Genomic DNA, 19,086 nt, shown 5'->3' on the forward strand with positions numbered 1-19,086 from the left:
AGCGCGAGCAAGGCCCCAGTGCGGGCGTGAGCGCGAGCAAGAGGGCGCAAACCGAGAGAAGCCCCAGGGAGGGCGAGCGCACTGAGGCAAGCCCCAGGGAGGGCGAGAGCACTGAGAGAAGCCCCGGAGAGGGCGAGAGTGTGGGGAAGGGCCCCGGTGTGGGCCACTAGGCGAAGAAAGGCCCGGAGAACGTCCGTGAGGGCACGGGCACTAATAACAGACTCAACAACGTCCAGTACATCTGAGAGGCTTGGGGCGTGGTATAAGGGGAGGTAGGAGCCACGCATAGCCCATAAGGCTGAGTGCACCAAATCAATCTAGGGAAGCAAGGGCCAGGATAAATAAGATCGCCATGTCCAAGGGGACAGAAGGCAGCCTCCCTTACAAACATAATATCACCAAAGACATGGCGGGCGAGAATGAGGGTGCTTGATCGACAACTTGGCATGATAGGGGGTGCCAGGAGAGATCACGGCCGCTCTTGGGTCCCCACCCTGTGACAGTGCCATATTTTTATTTGAATTTATGAGATTATAAATTTCCTCCCATGTTAAATATCTTTTCCCCACTAAATAAAAGGGGCTTTTAATTTCCACTATTTTCCTTATGTATGTAAAGCTGTTGAAGAATGTTACATTATGGCTAAGTACAGACAGTCAAAAAGCCTGAGGCTGAATCAATTCAATCTTTGGATATCAGTGAACAGACATTCACTATTTATCCCGGAGATGCAGCACCACGCCTGCAGTGACCCAGACCAGAAGGCAGGTGGGCACTACAGCATGCCTCACTGCTCAGCTGGAGCAGACAGCTTGAGCCAAGGATAGCCTTCATATCCTGCTGGAGTAGGGAGTTCATGGGGAGGTGCAAGGAATCCTGGGATGCTGGGGGACTGTGAGTTAACTTAAATCTGGAAGGGATCTGGGACCAAAATTCAATAAACCTATTTCACCTAAATTAGTTAAGTCTGATACTACATCCATCCAAGTTTATCTTACACCAGTTTTGACCATTTAGAAAGTGGTTTATGTGCACTGAACTTCTGTTCTGTTACAGATTTGAACAGGTTTCTGATCACTTATACCGGTTTATAGGTAATTTCTGTCCCTAGCCTATATGGTATAATTGGAAAAGTTGCTTTTGATCATATAAATAACAATTACCTGGGCAAAGCTAAGGTCAGGGGCTGAACCTTAACTTTGACATCCCCTGCTTTTATCAAGCTTAACCTTGAATCATTAGCATTTTCTTAACATAGAATTTTTAGCTTTTTGAATCTGTATAAATAAATAATAATTTTCTGAGGACAGTATTTTCTATCCTTCAGAGGAGATGTCACCATCGCCAGTGTCTGTTCAGAACACCATAACCATATAAGTCTGATAGCTTTCAGGAAAAAAACAGGAATGAATATGGGCTTGAGAGTTACCTTCTGTATAAACCACTCGTGTACCTAAATTATTTTTAAAGAGACATTAGATGCTTGCCAATCTAAAGGGGAAATTTCTGTGTAGAGGCAAGGGAATTGATTAGCTGGGAATTAGACAGATGCATCTATGTTGATAAGAATGCTCTACTGTTTAGGATATTTGCTTTATAATGAGCAAGACTCCTTTGCCTACCTCTGCAATCTTTTATATATATAGCTTCCTCCTGGACACTTCTATCACTGGGGTGATAGGCAGTGTCATTTAACAGTTCTAAGAGTTTCTGCCTTCATTGATAAAAGGTTTGAATTGTAGCAGGTTTCTTTCTTTTTTTTTTTTTTTTAAATTCCTATGATTGACATTGATAAAGCAAGGCAGACTGAGGAAATAAAACCAAGGAAAATATAAAAAGGATTTTGGGGCGCGCCCATCAAAGTATGCATAGTAGTTGCATTGCTTTAGGGTTCTAGCATCTATGCAAACAGATGCATTTCCTGGTGGAAAAATTTGACATTTTCTTCAGCATGAGACAAATGATTAGATGCAACAAAAATGTATCTACACAGGCTTGTACTACAATGCAAAATTATATATTTTCCTCTCTAACTTAACACATTTTGTGGCACGTTGAATCAAATTGTATTCCACCTACTAGTCACTTAGTAAGTGGACTTGGGGATCCAAGTGAGAATCTATTCCACCCTGCTGAAAAACAATTAATTAAAAAAAAGGGGGGGTGGGGGGAAGGAAACTAGGATTTCAGCAGAATTCAGCCTTAACGTTCTTATGATGCTGTGGTTCTATGATGGTATGTTACAAAAGTAGATGCATTAATGGCTTGTCAGGACTGGAACCAAGTGGAATGGAATAGCAATTAGGGGCCTAAATTCTTCCTACCCAGGAGAACTATACCATCTTTTAGATCTCCTGTGTGATATAAAAGTGTGTTTCTACCTGGGACAAATTTTTCAGTCCTTGAATTCTCCTTTGCCTGATGAAGGGCGTTTAGGCCCAAAAACTTGCAAATAAATATATTTTTTTGGCAACTATGTAGCTTGTCTAATAAAAGATCACCTCTACCCCAAGAATTTTGTCTGCCTAAATTCACTTAGATCCGCAGCAGGTGGAATGAAGTGTGGACCTTTATTCTCATTCCTTTCCACAAAGACAAACAATTAACCTTTGAAGGGATTGTATCTGGAAGTGACTCTGTCGTCTTCATTGCTATGGAACTATCCAAAGCCTTATCCTCTTCTGTGCTCTAGCCCCCTTTTCCCTCTCTGCTAATGTGTAGAAGCTTTACAGCAAAGGGAAATCCAGGCTCTCTTTTAAGGACCATTTAATATAGTAGTGCTGCCTAATAGAGCTTTTGTGCAAGTGAAAAGTGGGTCCTTTGTTGTCAAACAGATTTGGTTTACACCTCACTCAAAACAACCTTAGTGCTACCGTTTTAAAACACTTTTTAGATACGTACAGCTGGAATTTGTGCAAGAGTCTCAGGGAGCTGGGGCCTCAGTCCCAATGATTTTGGGGAGGGGATTTAACTTGGGTGATTCTTTATAGTCCCTGATCTGATGTCCTGTTATACCTCTCTGAAAAATCCCAGCCCAGATCTCCTTAATAGCTGGTGAGTTACTGATGTTTGTGGGCTGGGGGTGAGGAGGAGTCAGTTCTAAATCAAGCAAAATTCTTCACAAATTTAGTAGCAGACAGTTTGGAGCTCCATCCTGCTCCCATTGATGCCCACAGCAGTTTTGCTGATTTAACCATAAGTTGATCTGCATATCATGCCTTTGATTCAGCAAGGCACTTACATAACTAACAGCATTCCTGAGACTTGGCCTGTATATATGCATAAACAAATTGCTTTCCATTGGTTTCTCACAGATTGCAAGAAAAGCAAAACAAAGCACAATTTTCTTTCTACAGCTAGGAGGCATCTGTCTTTAACTCAAGTGGTTTCAGAGCTTTGGATCCAGAGAAGCTAGCTTTCATGACTCTGGGTTTCCAAGAATGAGCTTCATTATGAGAAGAGTGGCTGCCCTCTCCACAGCTAAAGTTGAAGTTAGGACCTGCCCATCATAAAGCTGACTGCAATTCCTCTTGTCAGGCCCCAAAATGAGTGAATGAATAACTAAATAAAATTCCACATGTTCATAATTTAACAGTAGGGATGACAGAAAACTAGGATGTCGTGAATAAACATTTTTGGTGATTAACAGCCAGTTTCATGAAGGACAGACTTTTGAAGAGCTTTTCAGGAGAAGCACTGTGTACAAATCCACCACCTTGGAGACCAGAGGTGAATTCCCAGCTCTATTACTGTCTTCCATGACACATCTGCAAAGTCACTTAAACTCTATAACCCAATTATCCATCTTGTAAATGGATATCTGTGTTTCCTTTTTGAGCTAACCAGGCATTTGGGGAGGAATCTGGGGAGGGGGGAGAATTAACAACACTATTATGGGTAAAATCCTGGTTCCACTAAGATCAATTGGAATTCTCCATTGATTTCAACAAGGCTGGGATTTCATCTCATGCCCGTAAATTGCTCTCGCACCTCAAAAAGGGAATTAGCTGAATGACCAAACATTGTTTTTGACCTGGCCACCCCACTGTAAAACCAGCTTTTAATTAGAAAATAATGAGAATAAATAAATATACCAAGATTTTCTCTCACTTTCTTTCTTTGTTGAACAAGCTTTGGATAAAGTGCCCTGCCACCATTTTGAAGCATGGGGGTGCAGATACACGAGAAACTCCAGGTGCTTTAATTAGAGCAGCTCTTGGAGCCACTCTAATTAAAGCGCCCCCTCCCCCCAATCCACCCCTGGAGCATGTGTACAGATGTCCTTTATGTTTAGATGACAGATATTGTATAGGAATGCAGACAAAGAGATAGCGGACAAAAATTAAAATATTATTTCCCTGTTCTTCCCCCTGCCTGTCCACCTCACTTGTTTTACAGAGAATGACTCCTGACTAATTGGCAAACAATGTCCATTTCTTAAACATTTTTGATCATCATTTCCATTAAAACATGGATATATTTTAGACAGCCAAAAGTTATTCATGTCTTCATATTCAGTATTGTGGTGTGATTCAATTCAATGACAGACCATTCTATGTTTCCAAATACCATAAAGGATCCATAGTGTAAATCATCACCTCCACAAGGGAATGTGCTGCCTCACATAAAAGCACTCTTATTGGGTGCTGACATGGAGTTTCTAGAGTAGTTAGAGTGCTGTAAGGTCACACAGCTGAGCTTACTGCTTGCTAACTTTCCTTTGTAAGCAAGCTCTTCAGGACTTTAGCTCCTCTGACTTTTGAAATGACCTGAAAAAGGAAGGGGCAAAAAGGAAGACACTCAAACTTCATCCCTCATCATCAGGGATTTTCTTATTTTAAGGAGATAAACATGGGAAACAGTGGGTTTCCCCTTGCAGGCTGGCAGAGTTCCAGCCTGCAAGGGGCTGCGGGGAGAGGGAGAATGGTGATCAGCAGAGGGCACCACGTGCAAGTGCACACATACGCATGCACATGGCAGATGCCAGGCACCCTGGACAGCAGCTGCTACAGGTATGTCTGATGGGGGAGGGGGTCGGGGGGGATTCATAGTTTCATAGATTAAGGGTCGGAAGGGACCTAGTAGATCATCTAGCCCGACCCCCCGCCAGGGCGGGAGAACAACAAAAACCCCAAAACAAGAAACGGGACTCAAATCAGTCCAGCCAAGTAGGCATCCAGCCTCTTCTTAAAGACCCCCAGGGTAGGGGCCAGCACCACTTCCCTTGGATTGAGGTTCCCATAATGAGGGAGGGAGTTAAGCAGGTCAGGACTGGGGCTGGGGCTCATGCCCAGCTCATGCAGTGCATGGGGCTTGGGACATGGGGCCAGAATGCATGGCTGCCCAGGCGGGGAGCTGGACAGGGTCGCAGGTCACTCATCGGGGGGAGAGGGGGGAGGGCTGGCTCCCTACCGCTGTGCACTCTCCTGGGGCAGGCTGCGGGTTTTGAGTTTCCCCACCCTGCTGCCCTTCCCCTGGGGCCTCTGTGTCCCAGTGGGTGAGACCTAGAGTGGCAGGGCAGAGTGGGGTGGGGAAGCTCAATGCCACTGCCACAAGCCCTGCACTGCCATGCTGAAGTGCCCCCTGCCCATCCCCACCCCACAACTCCGCACTGCTACCCCTGCTCTTGCTGGGCAAGCAGGGGACACCTCGCCGTGGTGGTTTGGGGCTCTCAGCAGCAGCATTGAGCTTCCCTGCCTGGCTCTTCTACACCAGGTCCTGCCCACTGGGCATGCTACCCATGGGAGAGGGGGAGCCAGGCTCCATGCTCCACTCTGCCGTAGCAGCCACCACCTCCCACATGCGGCAGCCAGAGCTCAGGTGCTGCTGTGGGAGGGCAGAGGGCTATGGACACAGATCCCTGGCCCCACAGCCCTGGCAGGTGACGGCCCCCTCCAGCGGGGCTGGGGTGGCAGGGGGAGGGGTAAGAGGGGCACCAGTAGGGTCCAGGGGGCTGTGGGTGGGGAGTCAGGGGCACCGGCAGGGCCCAGAGGGCTGTGGGGGGAGTGAAGGGCACCAGCAGTGCTGGAGGACTGTGGGTTGGGAGTCGGGGGCAATGGCATGGACAGGACACTGGCATGTCAGGGCTGCTCAGTGTCACAAAGCAGTGAGGGGGAACAGCTGGAGCAGCAGGACCCATGTCCTGGTGAGCAAAGGGGGCAAGGGGAGCTCTGACTTTCCATGATTTAAAAAAACCCAAAATCAAACTCCAAAATTTACTGGTATTCAGAATTTATTTTATTATAGGGATTGAGGCTCTGGTAGGCTTCCAAATTGCTTTAACATTGTAAATATATCAATAAAACTTTGTGTTCAATTGAAATCTATGTATATAGTGGTACTTCATTTTAATCATGGAAAAACATGGATTTGGGGGGTTTACATCAGAATTTGTGGGGGTGGGTGGTTTGTTGTTTAAAAAAAAATAGAGAATTTGTGATTTTTAAACAGAGAAAACCAGGATCCCTGCTCATCACATGAAACTGGGGAGATGCAGGAAGTGGAAATCCAGAATGTCATTGTAAACCTTCCTGAGTAACTGGTGAAAGAAAAACATTTCACTATTTTTTGACATAATGAATTTAACATTTGTTTTGCATTGTGGATATTTATATCCCAGAGAGGTACAGCTCAGCCTTGAAAGCAGCAGAATATGTTTAGTTCTCTAGCTGGCTGGGCTGCTGTAATGTTTTCTTAGGATGATTTGAATGGGTGCACAGTAAGAAGAGCAGTGATTCAAGGAATACTGTGAACCCTCTATCTCCCCTTGGCAAGGCTACTTCCCATTCCACAATCCTATTGATTGAAGTATGTTTTTTTTATTTAGGGGGAAAGAGAAACCACACATTTATTTTTATTGGAGAGGCCAGGAAGATGCTCACTTTGTGCTGGGCAACCTCTATGAATATGTATGAGAAGCTCCACAAAGGCTGCGTTTTGAATTTTGGGAATCTTGCACTTTAGGAATTTGAGGGTTCTCATGAGAAGAAAGAAGAGAATAAAGTTCCAATTCCAGCTTCCACAGACAAAAGGCAGGAAGTTCCTAATTTTAGCAAAAAGCACAATACTAGGTTATCATTTTTAACAAACCCTATCTTTTAAGGAGGAAAAAAAGAGAGAGTAAAGGGGGGTGACATCATAGTGCTAAACAGATCTGTTAGGTGTCCTTACAGAATCCTCTGTCCTTCAGAAAAGGGAATTATACTTCTTGCATATGGCTTTCAAATCAGTAACTAGATCAAGAAATTAAGGTGAAGGTGCCTGTATATGTACCAAGATGGATTCTTTACCTCCCTGGTCAGACATGTCCTTTTCCCTAAATAGCACAAAAGGACTATCTATAGAGTGACCATCCTCAGCTAACTAGACACAGACATGCAGAGAGAAATATTAAAAAATATAAACAAACACTTTGGTTCATAAAAAAATTAGCATAATGGCTGCTGCAGGCAGTGGCCGGTTTCCCTGTAACGCTTCCAACCACAATGTACAGCCGGCAGCTGTCACTGTCAGCAGTGAAGACGAGCGGGAGACAAAGCTAGGGATGCTCAGACCGATGAGGAGAGCAACTGGAGAATAAAAATGCGGCACAGTCTGCAATTAGCAGCCAGCAGCCACCTGAGAATGTCACACGTCCACCATGAAAAGATGTACAGCTCAAAGGTTCAGTGTCACTTTTGAAATGCCGCCTGAATTAAACTTCAGAGATACTAGATGTGCCTTATCACAATGGGATCTGGAAACGGTAGCAATTCATATCCTGTACACAAGCGTGATTTAAGATTCTACAGCTCTCTTGATATATTTCCCAGGCAAGGATGTACAGTATTAAAGCTGAACAGTAGAGGAAGCAGGTTTTAGCTACCTATTAGCACGTGACAGCTTTGAAATGTTCAAGATTCTCTGCCCACCATCCACATTACTCAGCTGTCAAAGTAAAGGCCTCAGATTTATGATGTGAAAATTACATTTTAACGAGGTGTCATATGTGTTTAAAGTTCTTATTCATCACTACACTGCCACATCTTTTACCCAAGACACAAATGCACTTAATTAGCATATTATAAGGACAGAGGGTTCACCTTATCTGCATTGTAAAACTGCTTTAAAAAAAAACTTACAGAATTAAATGGTTACAATCACATGTCATGAGAGCATCCTGTAATATTTAACACAGATGTGGAGGATAAAAGTTTGATATGCACCCTCTGGGGCTTTAAAAATACCATAGATAGGGACAGTTATTTAGTATCACATTATCTGCCTGGTAATCCTTGTGTATGGCATACATGACATAGAAACTTGCTAATACATAAACCATACATTTGTGCTACATTATATCATTATTTTTATTTATAGGGCACAATTATTTTTGAACTTCACATAATGAACAGACACCCAGAACTGTAACGGCTGAATTCTGGTATATGACATAGATCAAGTTATAAAACATGTCTCAAAAATAGGCAGCATACATGTCTAATTCAGCCAGGAAATTAACTGCCATGGAGATTGCAACACTCATAGTTACTAAAAAGGCTACATGAAGGTCTATGCTCCATCATGTTCTATAAATAGTCCACTTAGGTTGTCTCTGATTTCCAGTGGGAGCAAACTCTAAATGCCAGCTTTATAAACCCTTTCCTTCCTCCACTCATATCACCTCAGCTAGATCTGGACTGGCAGCAGAGCTCACCTCACTGTAGCTCAGAGACATGAATTCCAGCTTCACTCCTACTCCTGCCAAAAGAAGATGCAGCTGTTACCTGCTCACTGGGGCTAAGTCAAAAGCAGCTGCACATGATGCTACCCACATCACTCCCTGGTGCACTGCAGGCTACAGAAACCGGCTTGGCTTAACTTAGCTTTGGCACATCCAAGTCCCATCTCCCCACACACAAATGTCTAACTCAAGTGTGACACTGGTTTAAACTTGAGCACCCTGGCCCAGCAGAAGGTCTAAGTTACAGACTCCCTAAATCAGCACAATGTGACAGCAGTGAATGCTTTCCTTCTGGACTGCTGTCTCATGAGCTAGGACAGGGATGGCAAAAAGTGGCACGAGCTGCCTCTGTGTGTGGCACATGACAGATTGGGGAAGGGATAAGCAGCACAGCAGCAGAAAGGTTTGGGAGCAGACAGCAGAGCAGCAGACCAGGCAGGGAGCCCAGAGGAGGGAGCAGAAAGTAGAGAAAGGTATCAGTCAGGGAACACAGGACAGGAAGGAGAAAACAGAAAAGCAAATCGAGCAGGGCTTGAGGGAGTTTAGAGCAGCATTTGGGAGGATGCAGAGTTAATTTGTGGCATGCCTACAAAAAAGGTTGCCCCCCTGCCCCCCAGTTAGGATCAAACATGGATAACTGTGCCACAAAAACACTGTCTAAGTCAGCTAGTTTTCATCCATGTCCCCATCTCCACCAAACACTGGGAGAGCAAAATGTACACCTCAGTCCATTTGTCTGGAAGTAATACGGGGAAAAAAACTTCTGTTTTTTTATTCAAAAAGCTGTGTCCATTCTAGAAGGCACTGAAGTGACCTTTGATATCACTGATATACTTCTGAGTTAATGATGAGTGCTGGGTCCAGATTTACTTCGTATTATTGTTTCACCTGCCAGGAAAATGCAAACTGTACCTGCAGCTTGATAAATGGATTTTAAACCTGCCTGATTTGATTGTAGCTTTTGTAAGTGGACTGTGTCCCACACACAGCTACATGGAACTCCCTGCATCAATACAATGCTAGACATCCCGCACTGCAAGAGTACACATGCTTTCCTCTCTTTCATCAGTGTAGAAGCATATATGGGTCAAAAAGAACTGGTTTAGATTATCCCCCTGAGCTTTTATAAATAAATAAATATCTCTCTCTCTCTCTCTCACACACACACACACACACACACACACACACACAGACACACACACACACACACACACACACCCCCATCTGAATTACACTGACAATACACCTAGCCTCCCAAGATAGAACCTGACAAGGAGCATCAGTTATTTTTAATCACATCATGTTGTTATGGGAAGGGCTGAGGTTTCAAAGAACTGATTTCTTTGCAGCTCTTAGTCAAACTGAGTAGCATTTACCTATCCCTGTAGCTCCACATATTATATTATACATATATATTATTCAGTGTGACATGTGCCTGTCCCTATGGGTGTGTGACAGGGAGGCAGAGGCTCCTGTTACTTTAGGGGAGCTAGCTGCACTGCATTAAGCAGCTAAGGGACAGGCAGCCCCAATGTAAAGGCTGCAAGACCCTGAGTTAAAATGCAACAGACGAGGATAGGCTGGAAGGTTCCTTGTATTTATGTTGGGGTTAGGCTTGAAATTGAAGGACCAGATTTGGCTGATAATGGGTGCTAAGGAGGCCACTAGGGTGCCTGAGGGGCACCCAGCAAAAAGTCCTATAGGGCTCAGGGACCCCAGGGCAGTAGGGGAAAGTGATCAGACCTACAGATGCTGGGGGGGGCGGGGGCGGGGCCGGTGCTGGATTTGACTGCAAGCAGCTTTGCCTAGACCAGACACCCCATGGGGCTAGGACAACACATGAAACAGGGTCAGGGGCCTGAAGGACAAGACATAGGCAGGCTGAGAGTCTAGAGTTAATTGGGACAGATGGCAAAAGGCTGAGGCTGAGAGAGCTGTGTCAGAACAAGCAGGCCAGGGCTGGACGCCTGTAGCCAGAATAGCAATGGGTTAAAGCCAAGAGGGCTGAGCCCTATGAAGGAAGGCAAATGTCAGCAGAGTAACATCTGTGATGCACAGGCATGGCTGCAGGGGAGAAGGGAGACAACAAATATAGCCCATAAGCAACTGCTGCCCTAAGACACTAATAAGGCCCAGGAGGGCCACAACTTAGTGTATGAGGGGCAAAGCCAATGTGGCCTGGGCTCACTCTGGGACCCTGGGGGCATCCTTCCAAAATACTACAAGTTACCTCAAGGCATGGCAGGTGAGGTCAAAAGGGAGGGTTACCCTGAGGAGTCAGAGTAGGGGCAGACATCATGCAGCTACCAAGGGACACCATGGCTGCCCCTGGGGGCTAGGTCCTGCTACAAGGTGACACAGCATAAGCAGGACAGAAGCCCCATATATTTACCCAACAAGTAACTAGGTTCAATGGCAGCCCCCATTCTCAGGGACAGCAACTCCAAAGAGGAGGGAGAGACATAACAGAACTGGATTCCTGCTGGGGACAGTAGGTTGCACTGCATTAGTGAATGTAAGAGAAACTTATTCCTCCTCCTGAAATTCACTCAGAGAGGAGTTGATCAGAAGATTAACTCTGCCCTGCCTTTAACACTGGTCTGAAAATGTGAAGGCCACTCAGAAAGTAATGCCTCTTAATATTTATGTTCTGGGACGTGCAAAGTGTTCTTGTTGACTTCTTGCCCAAGGAATCCACAGTCAACTCAAAGACATATGTCAAGACCTTAAAGAAACTGAAATATTTCATGCAAAGGGCCCATCCCAAGGTGCTGTTTCTTGCACAATAAAGCTTACGCACACAGCAGCTTGAGCATTCAGGCAATCTCATCGTTTAGATGTACTGTGCTACCCCATCCTTTGTACAGCCTGGACCTTGCACCCTCCAGTTACCATCTTCATCATGCCTTGAAGGACAGACTCCAAGGTCAACATTTTTTGAATGATAGCAAAGAGATGGAGGCTGTAAAAAATGATTGCACAATAAAGACAAGGACTTTTACATTGTTGGAATACATGCTTTTGTTCACCAATGGACAAAAGGCCACTGACAGAGAGGAAGACTATGTTGAAAAAAACCCTGTGTGTTCGGTGATAATGTACCCAATTTACATTACATTTTTACATAATATATAACTGAGAAAAAAAAGGAGAAAGTACTTTCTGAGTGACCCTTACATGGCATAACTGAGGCCATCTTGTACGAGTCAGGGCTCCAGAATCTCCAGCCCTTAAAATACTAACAAAACAAATTTGCTGCCATTCACAGAGTTCTTGTCTCTTTGCTGCCCAAGTCATCAGCAATGCCTGATTGTCTGGTATAAAAGGATTAAAGAAATTAAGAAATGATCACTTGGGCACTGTCCAAACACCACATATGATTCTATGCCAGTAACGCAAGAAGAGGGAAGGTCAGAATTTGCTTCCTTTCCCCATATTGTTTATATGGGTTAAGTCACTACAAGGTGTTGATAAAAATTATTGTTATGACAAAGAGGACGTAGAAAAGATTTTCACTTCATGTACAGACAGACAAGCTTCTTTGGGTAGATGCGATATCTTTTATTAGACCAACTAAAGAGCTGGAAAAAAATTATTTGCAAGCTTTCGGTCACAAACACCCTTCTTCAGGCCTGAAGAAGAGACTATGAGCCCAAAAGCTTGCAAAGAACAATGTTTTAGTTGGTCTAATAAAAAGTTTCACATGTATGCAAAGAACCTTGTCTGCCTATGTCCTTAGGCCAACACGGCTAGAATCAACAACCGCCCTCACTTCATGTAACACATGGTTCTCTTCTCACTAAAAGACTGGGGCATAATGGTGCAACAAAACTAAACCAAATACACTTACTGTGGAATTTTTTGGACAATCTGTTAAGAAGAATATTCATTGCGCCATAGAGTTCTTTTCAGTATCCCTTCTTCTCAACTGGGCAGATCAACCCCACCCCCCTCCAAACAAAAACCATCAACTGTCTTCAAGCAGAAGAAATGATCAAGGAGATGTGTGCATACACAGAAAGGCCTGCCAGAGCCTGAGCCTTGACATCTTTTGGAACTGGTGTAAAATTTTATTTGGACAGGCATTCAACAAACAAAGCTAGGCTGAGGTGTTGTTTAGTAGTCTCTGTTTTATCTGGATATTCTAGTCCCTTTTACATTGCATTGTTCTCTTGTCATGCTCCTCTTTTAAGTTATTTGGAACTCTTATTTTAAGCTACCTCGAGCCTTTGTTGGACAGGGCGGCATATACATAAAATGAATGAATGAATATGTAGAGACCAATGAGCACAAAGAGACTCTCTCACTCGCATCTCTCACCTCCTGAAGAACGGGGTTAACAATTGGTTTTGTGAGCCCTAAAGAGATGTTGCTTTTAAAGAGTCCTTTACAGTAATTGAACCCAATCCTGGAGAAACATAACAAAGGAAGGTAACTCCTTAAAATGCATCCCTTAATTACAAGTATTTTTTAGAAAAATCAATATTTGGTTTTATTCTGTGAACGGCACTGAACTAGCTGTCTCCAGTTCAACTGAATTTCACTTGACTTTATTAGAGATATAGTTTCAACATATTCTCCAATTACCTTTAACCACCACAGAGACCAAATTTTAAATTCCCATGATCCTTTGCAACTGATCCACCTCAAAGAGGACAGATCCATTATTTCAGTGACCGGCTGTAATTACTTAAAGATTCTTTTAATACCACTTTGAACTGTGTACAAAAGCTACATTTAGAGATGTACCTTTCAATTAAAAGTTTGGAGAAAAATGAAATGTGCTACAATTAAGATTTTTTTCTCCTGCTGGCTTTGTGAGAAAGCTGAAACAAGGCTTGTCTGCAGGAAAGCCAAGACCTCATCACCTGGGCCTTGTATGTATGGATCTCAAATGTGCTACTTGCTACTTAGATGACGCAATATCTCACTCTCCTGGTTGTGGGCAATTTTTGTGTTTTTTCAAAGCCCATTTCTAAACTGCTAATTGGTGTTTAACAACCCATTTGTTCTGCTCATGGATTTTACACTTTTTTCTTTATATTTTTAATTAAACATACACTTGTTTACATATTTTGCTAGTATTAAATTATAACAGAATAGGACTAAGGAACTCTTCTATCCCTGTACGCTGATTTATTCTAAGGACACTGCATTACGCAAGCTCTTTTATACCAGGGAGAAACAGGTGACAATGGCCAGACTATTTTTTTCTTTAAAAGAAATCTTCGGTCACACTAGACTTCTACAGCTGTGAGTGCTGTCAACTCTCTGAACTCTTGTCTGTTCCTTGGAAATGTGACGCTTTGGAGCCTGCTCCACCGTGGGTTCATGTCAATGTAAAAACACCCCTCAACTTCAATGTGCATTGAACCAGGCTCTGAACTCATGAGGGAAGGAAAGATGCATAGACACAGCTAGTGGAAATGAGAGTTCACTGTCCCCATCCACGAGCACACATACAAATGCACTGATCCAGCAAAATCCTACTTGCCCACTCACCCAGTGGAAGAAGTGATGCTCCTCGACTAACAATCTGAACAATGTTCCCACAAGTCAGGCTATATTGGGAAGTGAGCAGCAAACTAAATTCCTTCAGTTCTTTTTAGTCTTACTTTCCTTCCCTGAGAAGAGCCTTCCCCAGTTCCAGCTCTCTATTCAAAAAGGCATCATTTTGCAAGATCCGTCATCCCAGATATCCCAGTCAAGCCACATTTCTCTGATATCATTGGAAGCCAATGTGTCTGGGATGTTGTCATATACTGATTGCCAGAGAACTTCACAGAACAGAAAAACGGGTGACATTCCTTTACCAAAACCACAAAATTACTGAAAAAATGCCGTGATGTGATTCTCAAATAATCCTCATAGGACGTTGGGGCGGCTGCTAATTCAACCAGGTTTAGAAGGGAATTAGAGAAACTCATGGAGGCCAGATCCACCAGTACATATAAATATAATAGTTAGAGATACACCCTCAAACTTGGGACTTCCTATGCCTCTGACTGCTGGTAGCTGCATAGGCCCTGCTTCACTGCTCTTCCCGTTACCATCTAGTCTTTGCCACTGTGAGAGACACTGTGGTCTAAGTATGATAGCTCTCATGTTCTACTGTTCTTAATTCTTAGCATTTTACAAAATAAATATTTAGTCCTGCCTATTCACTGCAAAAGAACTATTCCTACTTTCAATTGTATATCTTGCCTTATTTTTTAATTCACCTAAATATTTCTGCTCTTAGGGGATCTTCAAGTCCACATCCAAAAAGCAATAAGATAAATCAAAGTGTGTCATCTAAATTGCTCCAAACATGGCACGGTGTTCAATATAACTCCAGATCTTAATTTTGTGTTTTCAGCTCAAGCTCAGGTAAAAATAATTAAACCAAAAACAAGAACAAAAAACCCTGAGACTGCATTTGTTCACAAAACCTCATCTTCTTTCACTGGTTGTGGGATTAATTTTTTTTAACAGATTCAGTAACTGGCAACAGAAAACATGTGAGAAGGGGGCAGCAGAGAAGTTCTTAAAGTATATGGAAAAGATAGAAACACACTAGAATAAAAAAAGGGGGGTAATTGATTTTCACTCTTTTGGGATGACCAATAACTCACATATTACTCTGCTTCACTTCACCACTCAAAAAGTATGTCCTCATCATTACCTTGTGAGAATGAAAAGTATTACTTCACCCTTTCCCCATCTGAAATCCTTCATAGATCAATACCTTCCAATTTTCTTCCATCTCATAGTTCTGATCTTTTGCCTCATGTACCTTCACTCTCTTTCCCTCCTTTTCCTTGCATTTTGCTACACAGCCAGAAATTAATTTGATTTCTGCTTCCCGAAAGTTTTCCAGAGTCATAATTTCTTTTAAAATCTCTTTATCTACTTTCTTTTTTTTATAGTGATGACAGCCACATATGGAAAGAAAAGAGACACAAAGGGATCAAAGTATTGTATTACTCCTCTCTTGCAAGCTACAGACCTGGCTCTATTCAGTTACTACTTTAGTCTTTTTTTATCGTGATATTTAATAGAAATGTAACACTTTGAAAGAAAAAAAATATGTTGCTAATTAAATGTGTTATCTTCTAAATTATATTAATTCTGCCTTTCTTGTTACCTCTTCAGTATTTTGGAAAGATAGCATCTGACAGAGAGAAAATGAATGCCAACCATTATTACATAAAGTTTGTATGTAGGAGTAACCCATTTCAAATGTAAAGGAAAATAATTTGAGGACCCAGCGCTATTTGGTGAGTTCAAACCAGATTGTCATATGACACTTTGCTGACATAGAAGCAAATGTGGATTTCTGTTTATATAACAAGGAAGAATTTGGTCTTACTTAATGAACAATTTCACCAAAAACATCACTGCTATGGTTTCTGAAGCCCAGTCTGCAGTCTTGGAGAGATGGAGTAAAATTTCCTTCTGTCAAAATTTAAACAATATAACCCATCCAAACTGTTTTAAATGGAACAGCAGCACATGCCCTCTGCACCCCCCAACAAATCATCCATATACATACACACAGAAGAAAAAAAAAACCCAACACAGATTATTTTGTCTGTTTTAACTACAATGAAATCAGCCATTAACACATCAAATGCCAAACAAATTGTGCACGTGTTGACATGCGTGTGTGTATGCGTAAAGGCGGAAAGTTCCACTTTTACAGAACTGTGCTAAGTTAAGACAGCTGAGGATCTACCATATGATAGTTGCAAAAAACAGCTTCTTCTGAGCTGCGATTCATGGGAATGCTCACAAAATCAAAGAAAAATACAGTGGATGGAAAAATATATTTAAACAAACAATATTGTTGGTAGATCTGATGATATGAGCAAGGACTTGGATGTCTAGACAGTGGCTCAGGTTTATCACTGAAAATTCATTCCTATTTGCATTTATTTTGAGAGTAAGCCATAAAGAAAATGTTCTGCACAGCATAAAACTTCCCCTTTTAATACAGAGCAGTTAATCATGGAGGGTCTCACGAATGGGTCTTTAGTCACACAACCACCCACATTTGATAAATCATATAAAAATACCTATAAATAGCACAGAATGCCTGGGGGCAACAGAATGAAAAATAGCTTCAGGGATGCTACAAGCAAGGCGTACCAGAGACCCTTACCTGCTCTGCTGTCCAGGGGTCCAAAATCCAAAGAATACTTCACCACATGATAGTTGTTCCATACATAAAGGAGGTTGTCCCTGGGATTATAATCCACAGCAGCAATGTACTGATATGAGTTTGGAAAGGGAACATCCACCATACTATCCTTGCTTTGGTCAGTGTTGTAAATGTAGTCTATTTTATTCCCTGTGGCTTCGTTGTCATCGTCCTCATACACAGACTTCACCACGTATAGAATCCCACAAATCATGAAAGCATTGGAAGCTGACCGTTTGTCATATGCTGTATCCCATGTCCCTTCAATCCTTAACGTGTAAGGGTTTAACTGGCTAATGACAATTTTGCCATTGTTTTGTTCTGTTGCATAGATTACCCACAGGCCATTCTCATCCACAGCCAGGTCTATATCAGACTTGCCCCCCCATCGATAGGGGGAAGTGTCATGGTAATTAGCATTTGCTATAATAGCTTCTCCACTCTTTATCCTTGTCCGTAAGTCAAACTTGACTATGTTCCTGGTTCGCTCCTTGTTGAAGAATAAAGCCCCATCATATACCACAAATCCTGTGCCGTCTACCCGGTGAGGGAGCTTGTATGTCGTAGTGGGTCTCCCAGCAATGAAATCATCCTTGGAAGAGTACTCTGTCAAGGTGTCAGTTCTGTACGGGGTCCAAGGCATGTAGTAGATCTTGTCAGAAGCCTGAAGAGGATCCTTGCACCATGCCCCAGACTGGTGGTCTGACTCAAATAAATGTTCACTCTGGTATACGCCTTTTAGTAGTCCAGGACAAAGAAAAACTGTTGGAGGGAAAAAGAGTTAAAAACAAAACAAAAAAAGAGAAAGTTAATGATAGTCCTACTGGTCTGGAATGAACTTGTAATAGTTCACACTTCTACAGTGGAGTATGATCAAGATCAAAAGGAACCCCACAATACATTTTCTGTAATTGTAGATTATCCTGTCTAGAACAGGGCATGCTCCTTCATATTGATTTTTGCTATCTTCACTATGAGCATTAGTTCATTTTCTTATAGCTTTTGGAATCTATTTTTACTGGTGTACTTACTTGGACCATTCATCTTTATAAACTCTGAAATTAATAGGTATTCCCAAAGGGTGCATGTGTTTATATTTTCAGTTTATATTGTACTGTAGATCTATACCTAGTAGGTGAATGGGGTATATTCCTGGGAAACTGTTCCACATATTTACTTTGAATAGCCTGCTGAAGTATGCCCTAGAAATGGAAATAATAAAATAAAGTAAAATAAAAAAAAAATCCCACCCTTACAGCGCAGGTGAATTTAAATATTTAAAAGGTACTATAGCAAAGCAGAGGCAAATCCCTCAGCAACTCAAAAGAACATGTAAAACAAATGGGGGGGAGGGACAAATACCCTACTATAGGCCAATAGCATAACTAGCAATAAAGCTTTCAGAGGTCTACACAACACACAGAACATGCAGTCCACACAATTAAAAATGAATGATGGGTGAATACTGAAAGGAAAAAGCAGAAGGTAAGGAAGGAAGAAAGGAAAGAGGAAGGAAAAGAAACAAGTTCACTGGAGAGGAACCCAAGGTCTAGATTTTAATCAGTTAAAATGTCCTGTTAAATATAGTAGTATTTACATTTAAAAACATGTACCTTCTATTGTTAAATGAGAAGAGCATATAGTAACATTTGACTAGCTGTGGTGCTTTGCTGCTCAGACTTCAGAATTGGGGAAGGAAAGGGTTTAGATGGTGCACTTGAGTTTGAGTGTGGTATGCTGCATGCACAGAGGCAGGGAGAAGACTTGCTCTATGCTTTGTGGCTGTAAGAACTGAAAGAACACTCATCTTTCCTGTGACTGATAAGGTGAGAGATTACTGGGCATTATGACATAGTGCAAAGAAGAACGGCCAGAGCACAGCCAGGTGAAAGGTAAAATGGCTACAGAATGACACAGTGAGCCACTGTGCAGTACAGTTTCTATTCCCCCATGATACGTAAAAAATAACTCATATACCATAGTTATGCATATCGATTAAGGGAAGAAACTACTGCAAATACAGGGGGACTCTTGTACCAGGAGTGCTGTGGATCTTATTTATTAAAACAAACTGAAGTAAAAAAAAACCAAAAAAACCTTTTTTTTTAAATTATTGATTCAAAGCAAGAGGGTAGTGGGTGGATATCTGAGCTTGTGCGGATCCAACTGGAAAACCAGCCTA

The 19,086-nt window shown here is 42.4% G+C and overlaps 1 protein-coding gene across 12 annotated transcripts in view; it reads right to left on the reverse strand.

Moving 5' to 3' along the window:
• The window catches only part of ADGRL3 (adhesion G protein-coupled receptor L3), a 1,275,722-nt gene that overhangs the window by 449,754 nt on the left and 806,882 nt on the right, over nt 1-19,086 (reverse strand). For all 12 annotated transcript variants that reach the window (XM_019522289.1, XM_019522280.1, XM_019522284.1 and 9 more), the window contains one exon: nt 16,866-17,666. In XM_019522289.1, the coding sequence (XP_019377834.1) occupies nt 16,866-17,666 (801 nt within the window). The remainder of the gene's footprint in view (nt 1-16,865; nt 17,667-19,086) is intronic.

This window comes from Gavialis gangeticus, unplaced genomic scaffold, assembly GCF_001723915.1.
Source record: "Gavialis gangeticus isolate Ggan-Ray unplaced genomic scaffold, GavGan_comp1, whole genome shotgun sequence".
Lineage (NCBI taxonomy): Eukaryota > Metazoa > Chordata > Crocodylia > Gavialidae > Gavialis > Gavialis gangeticus.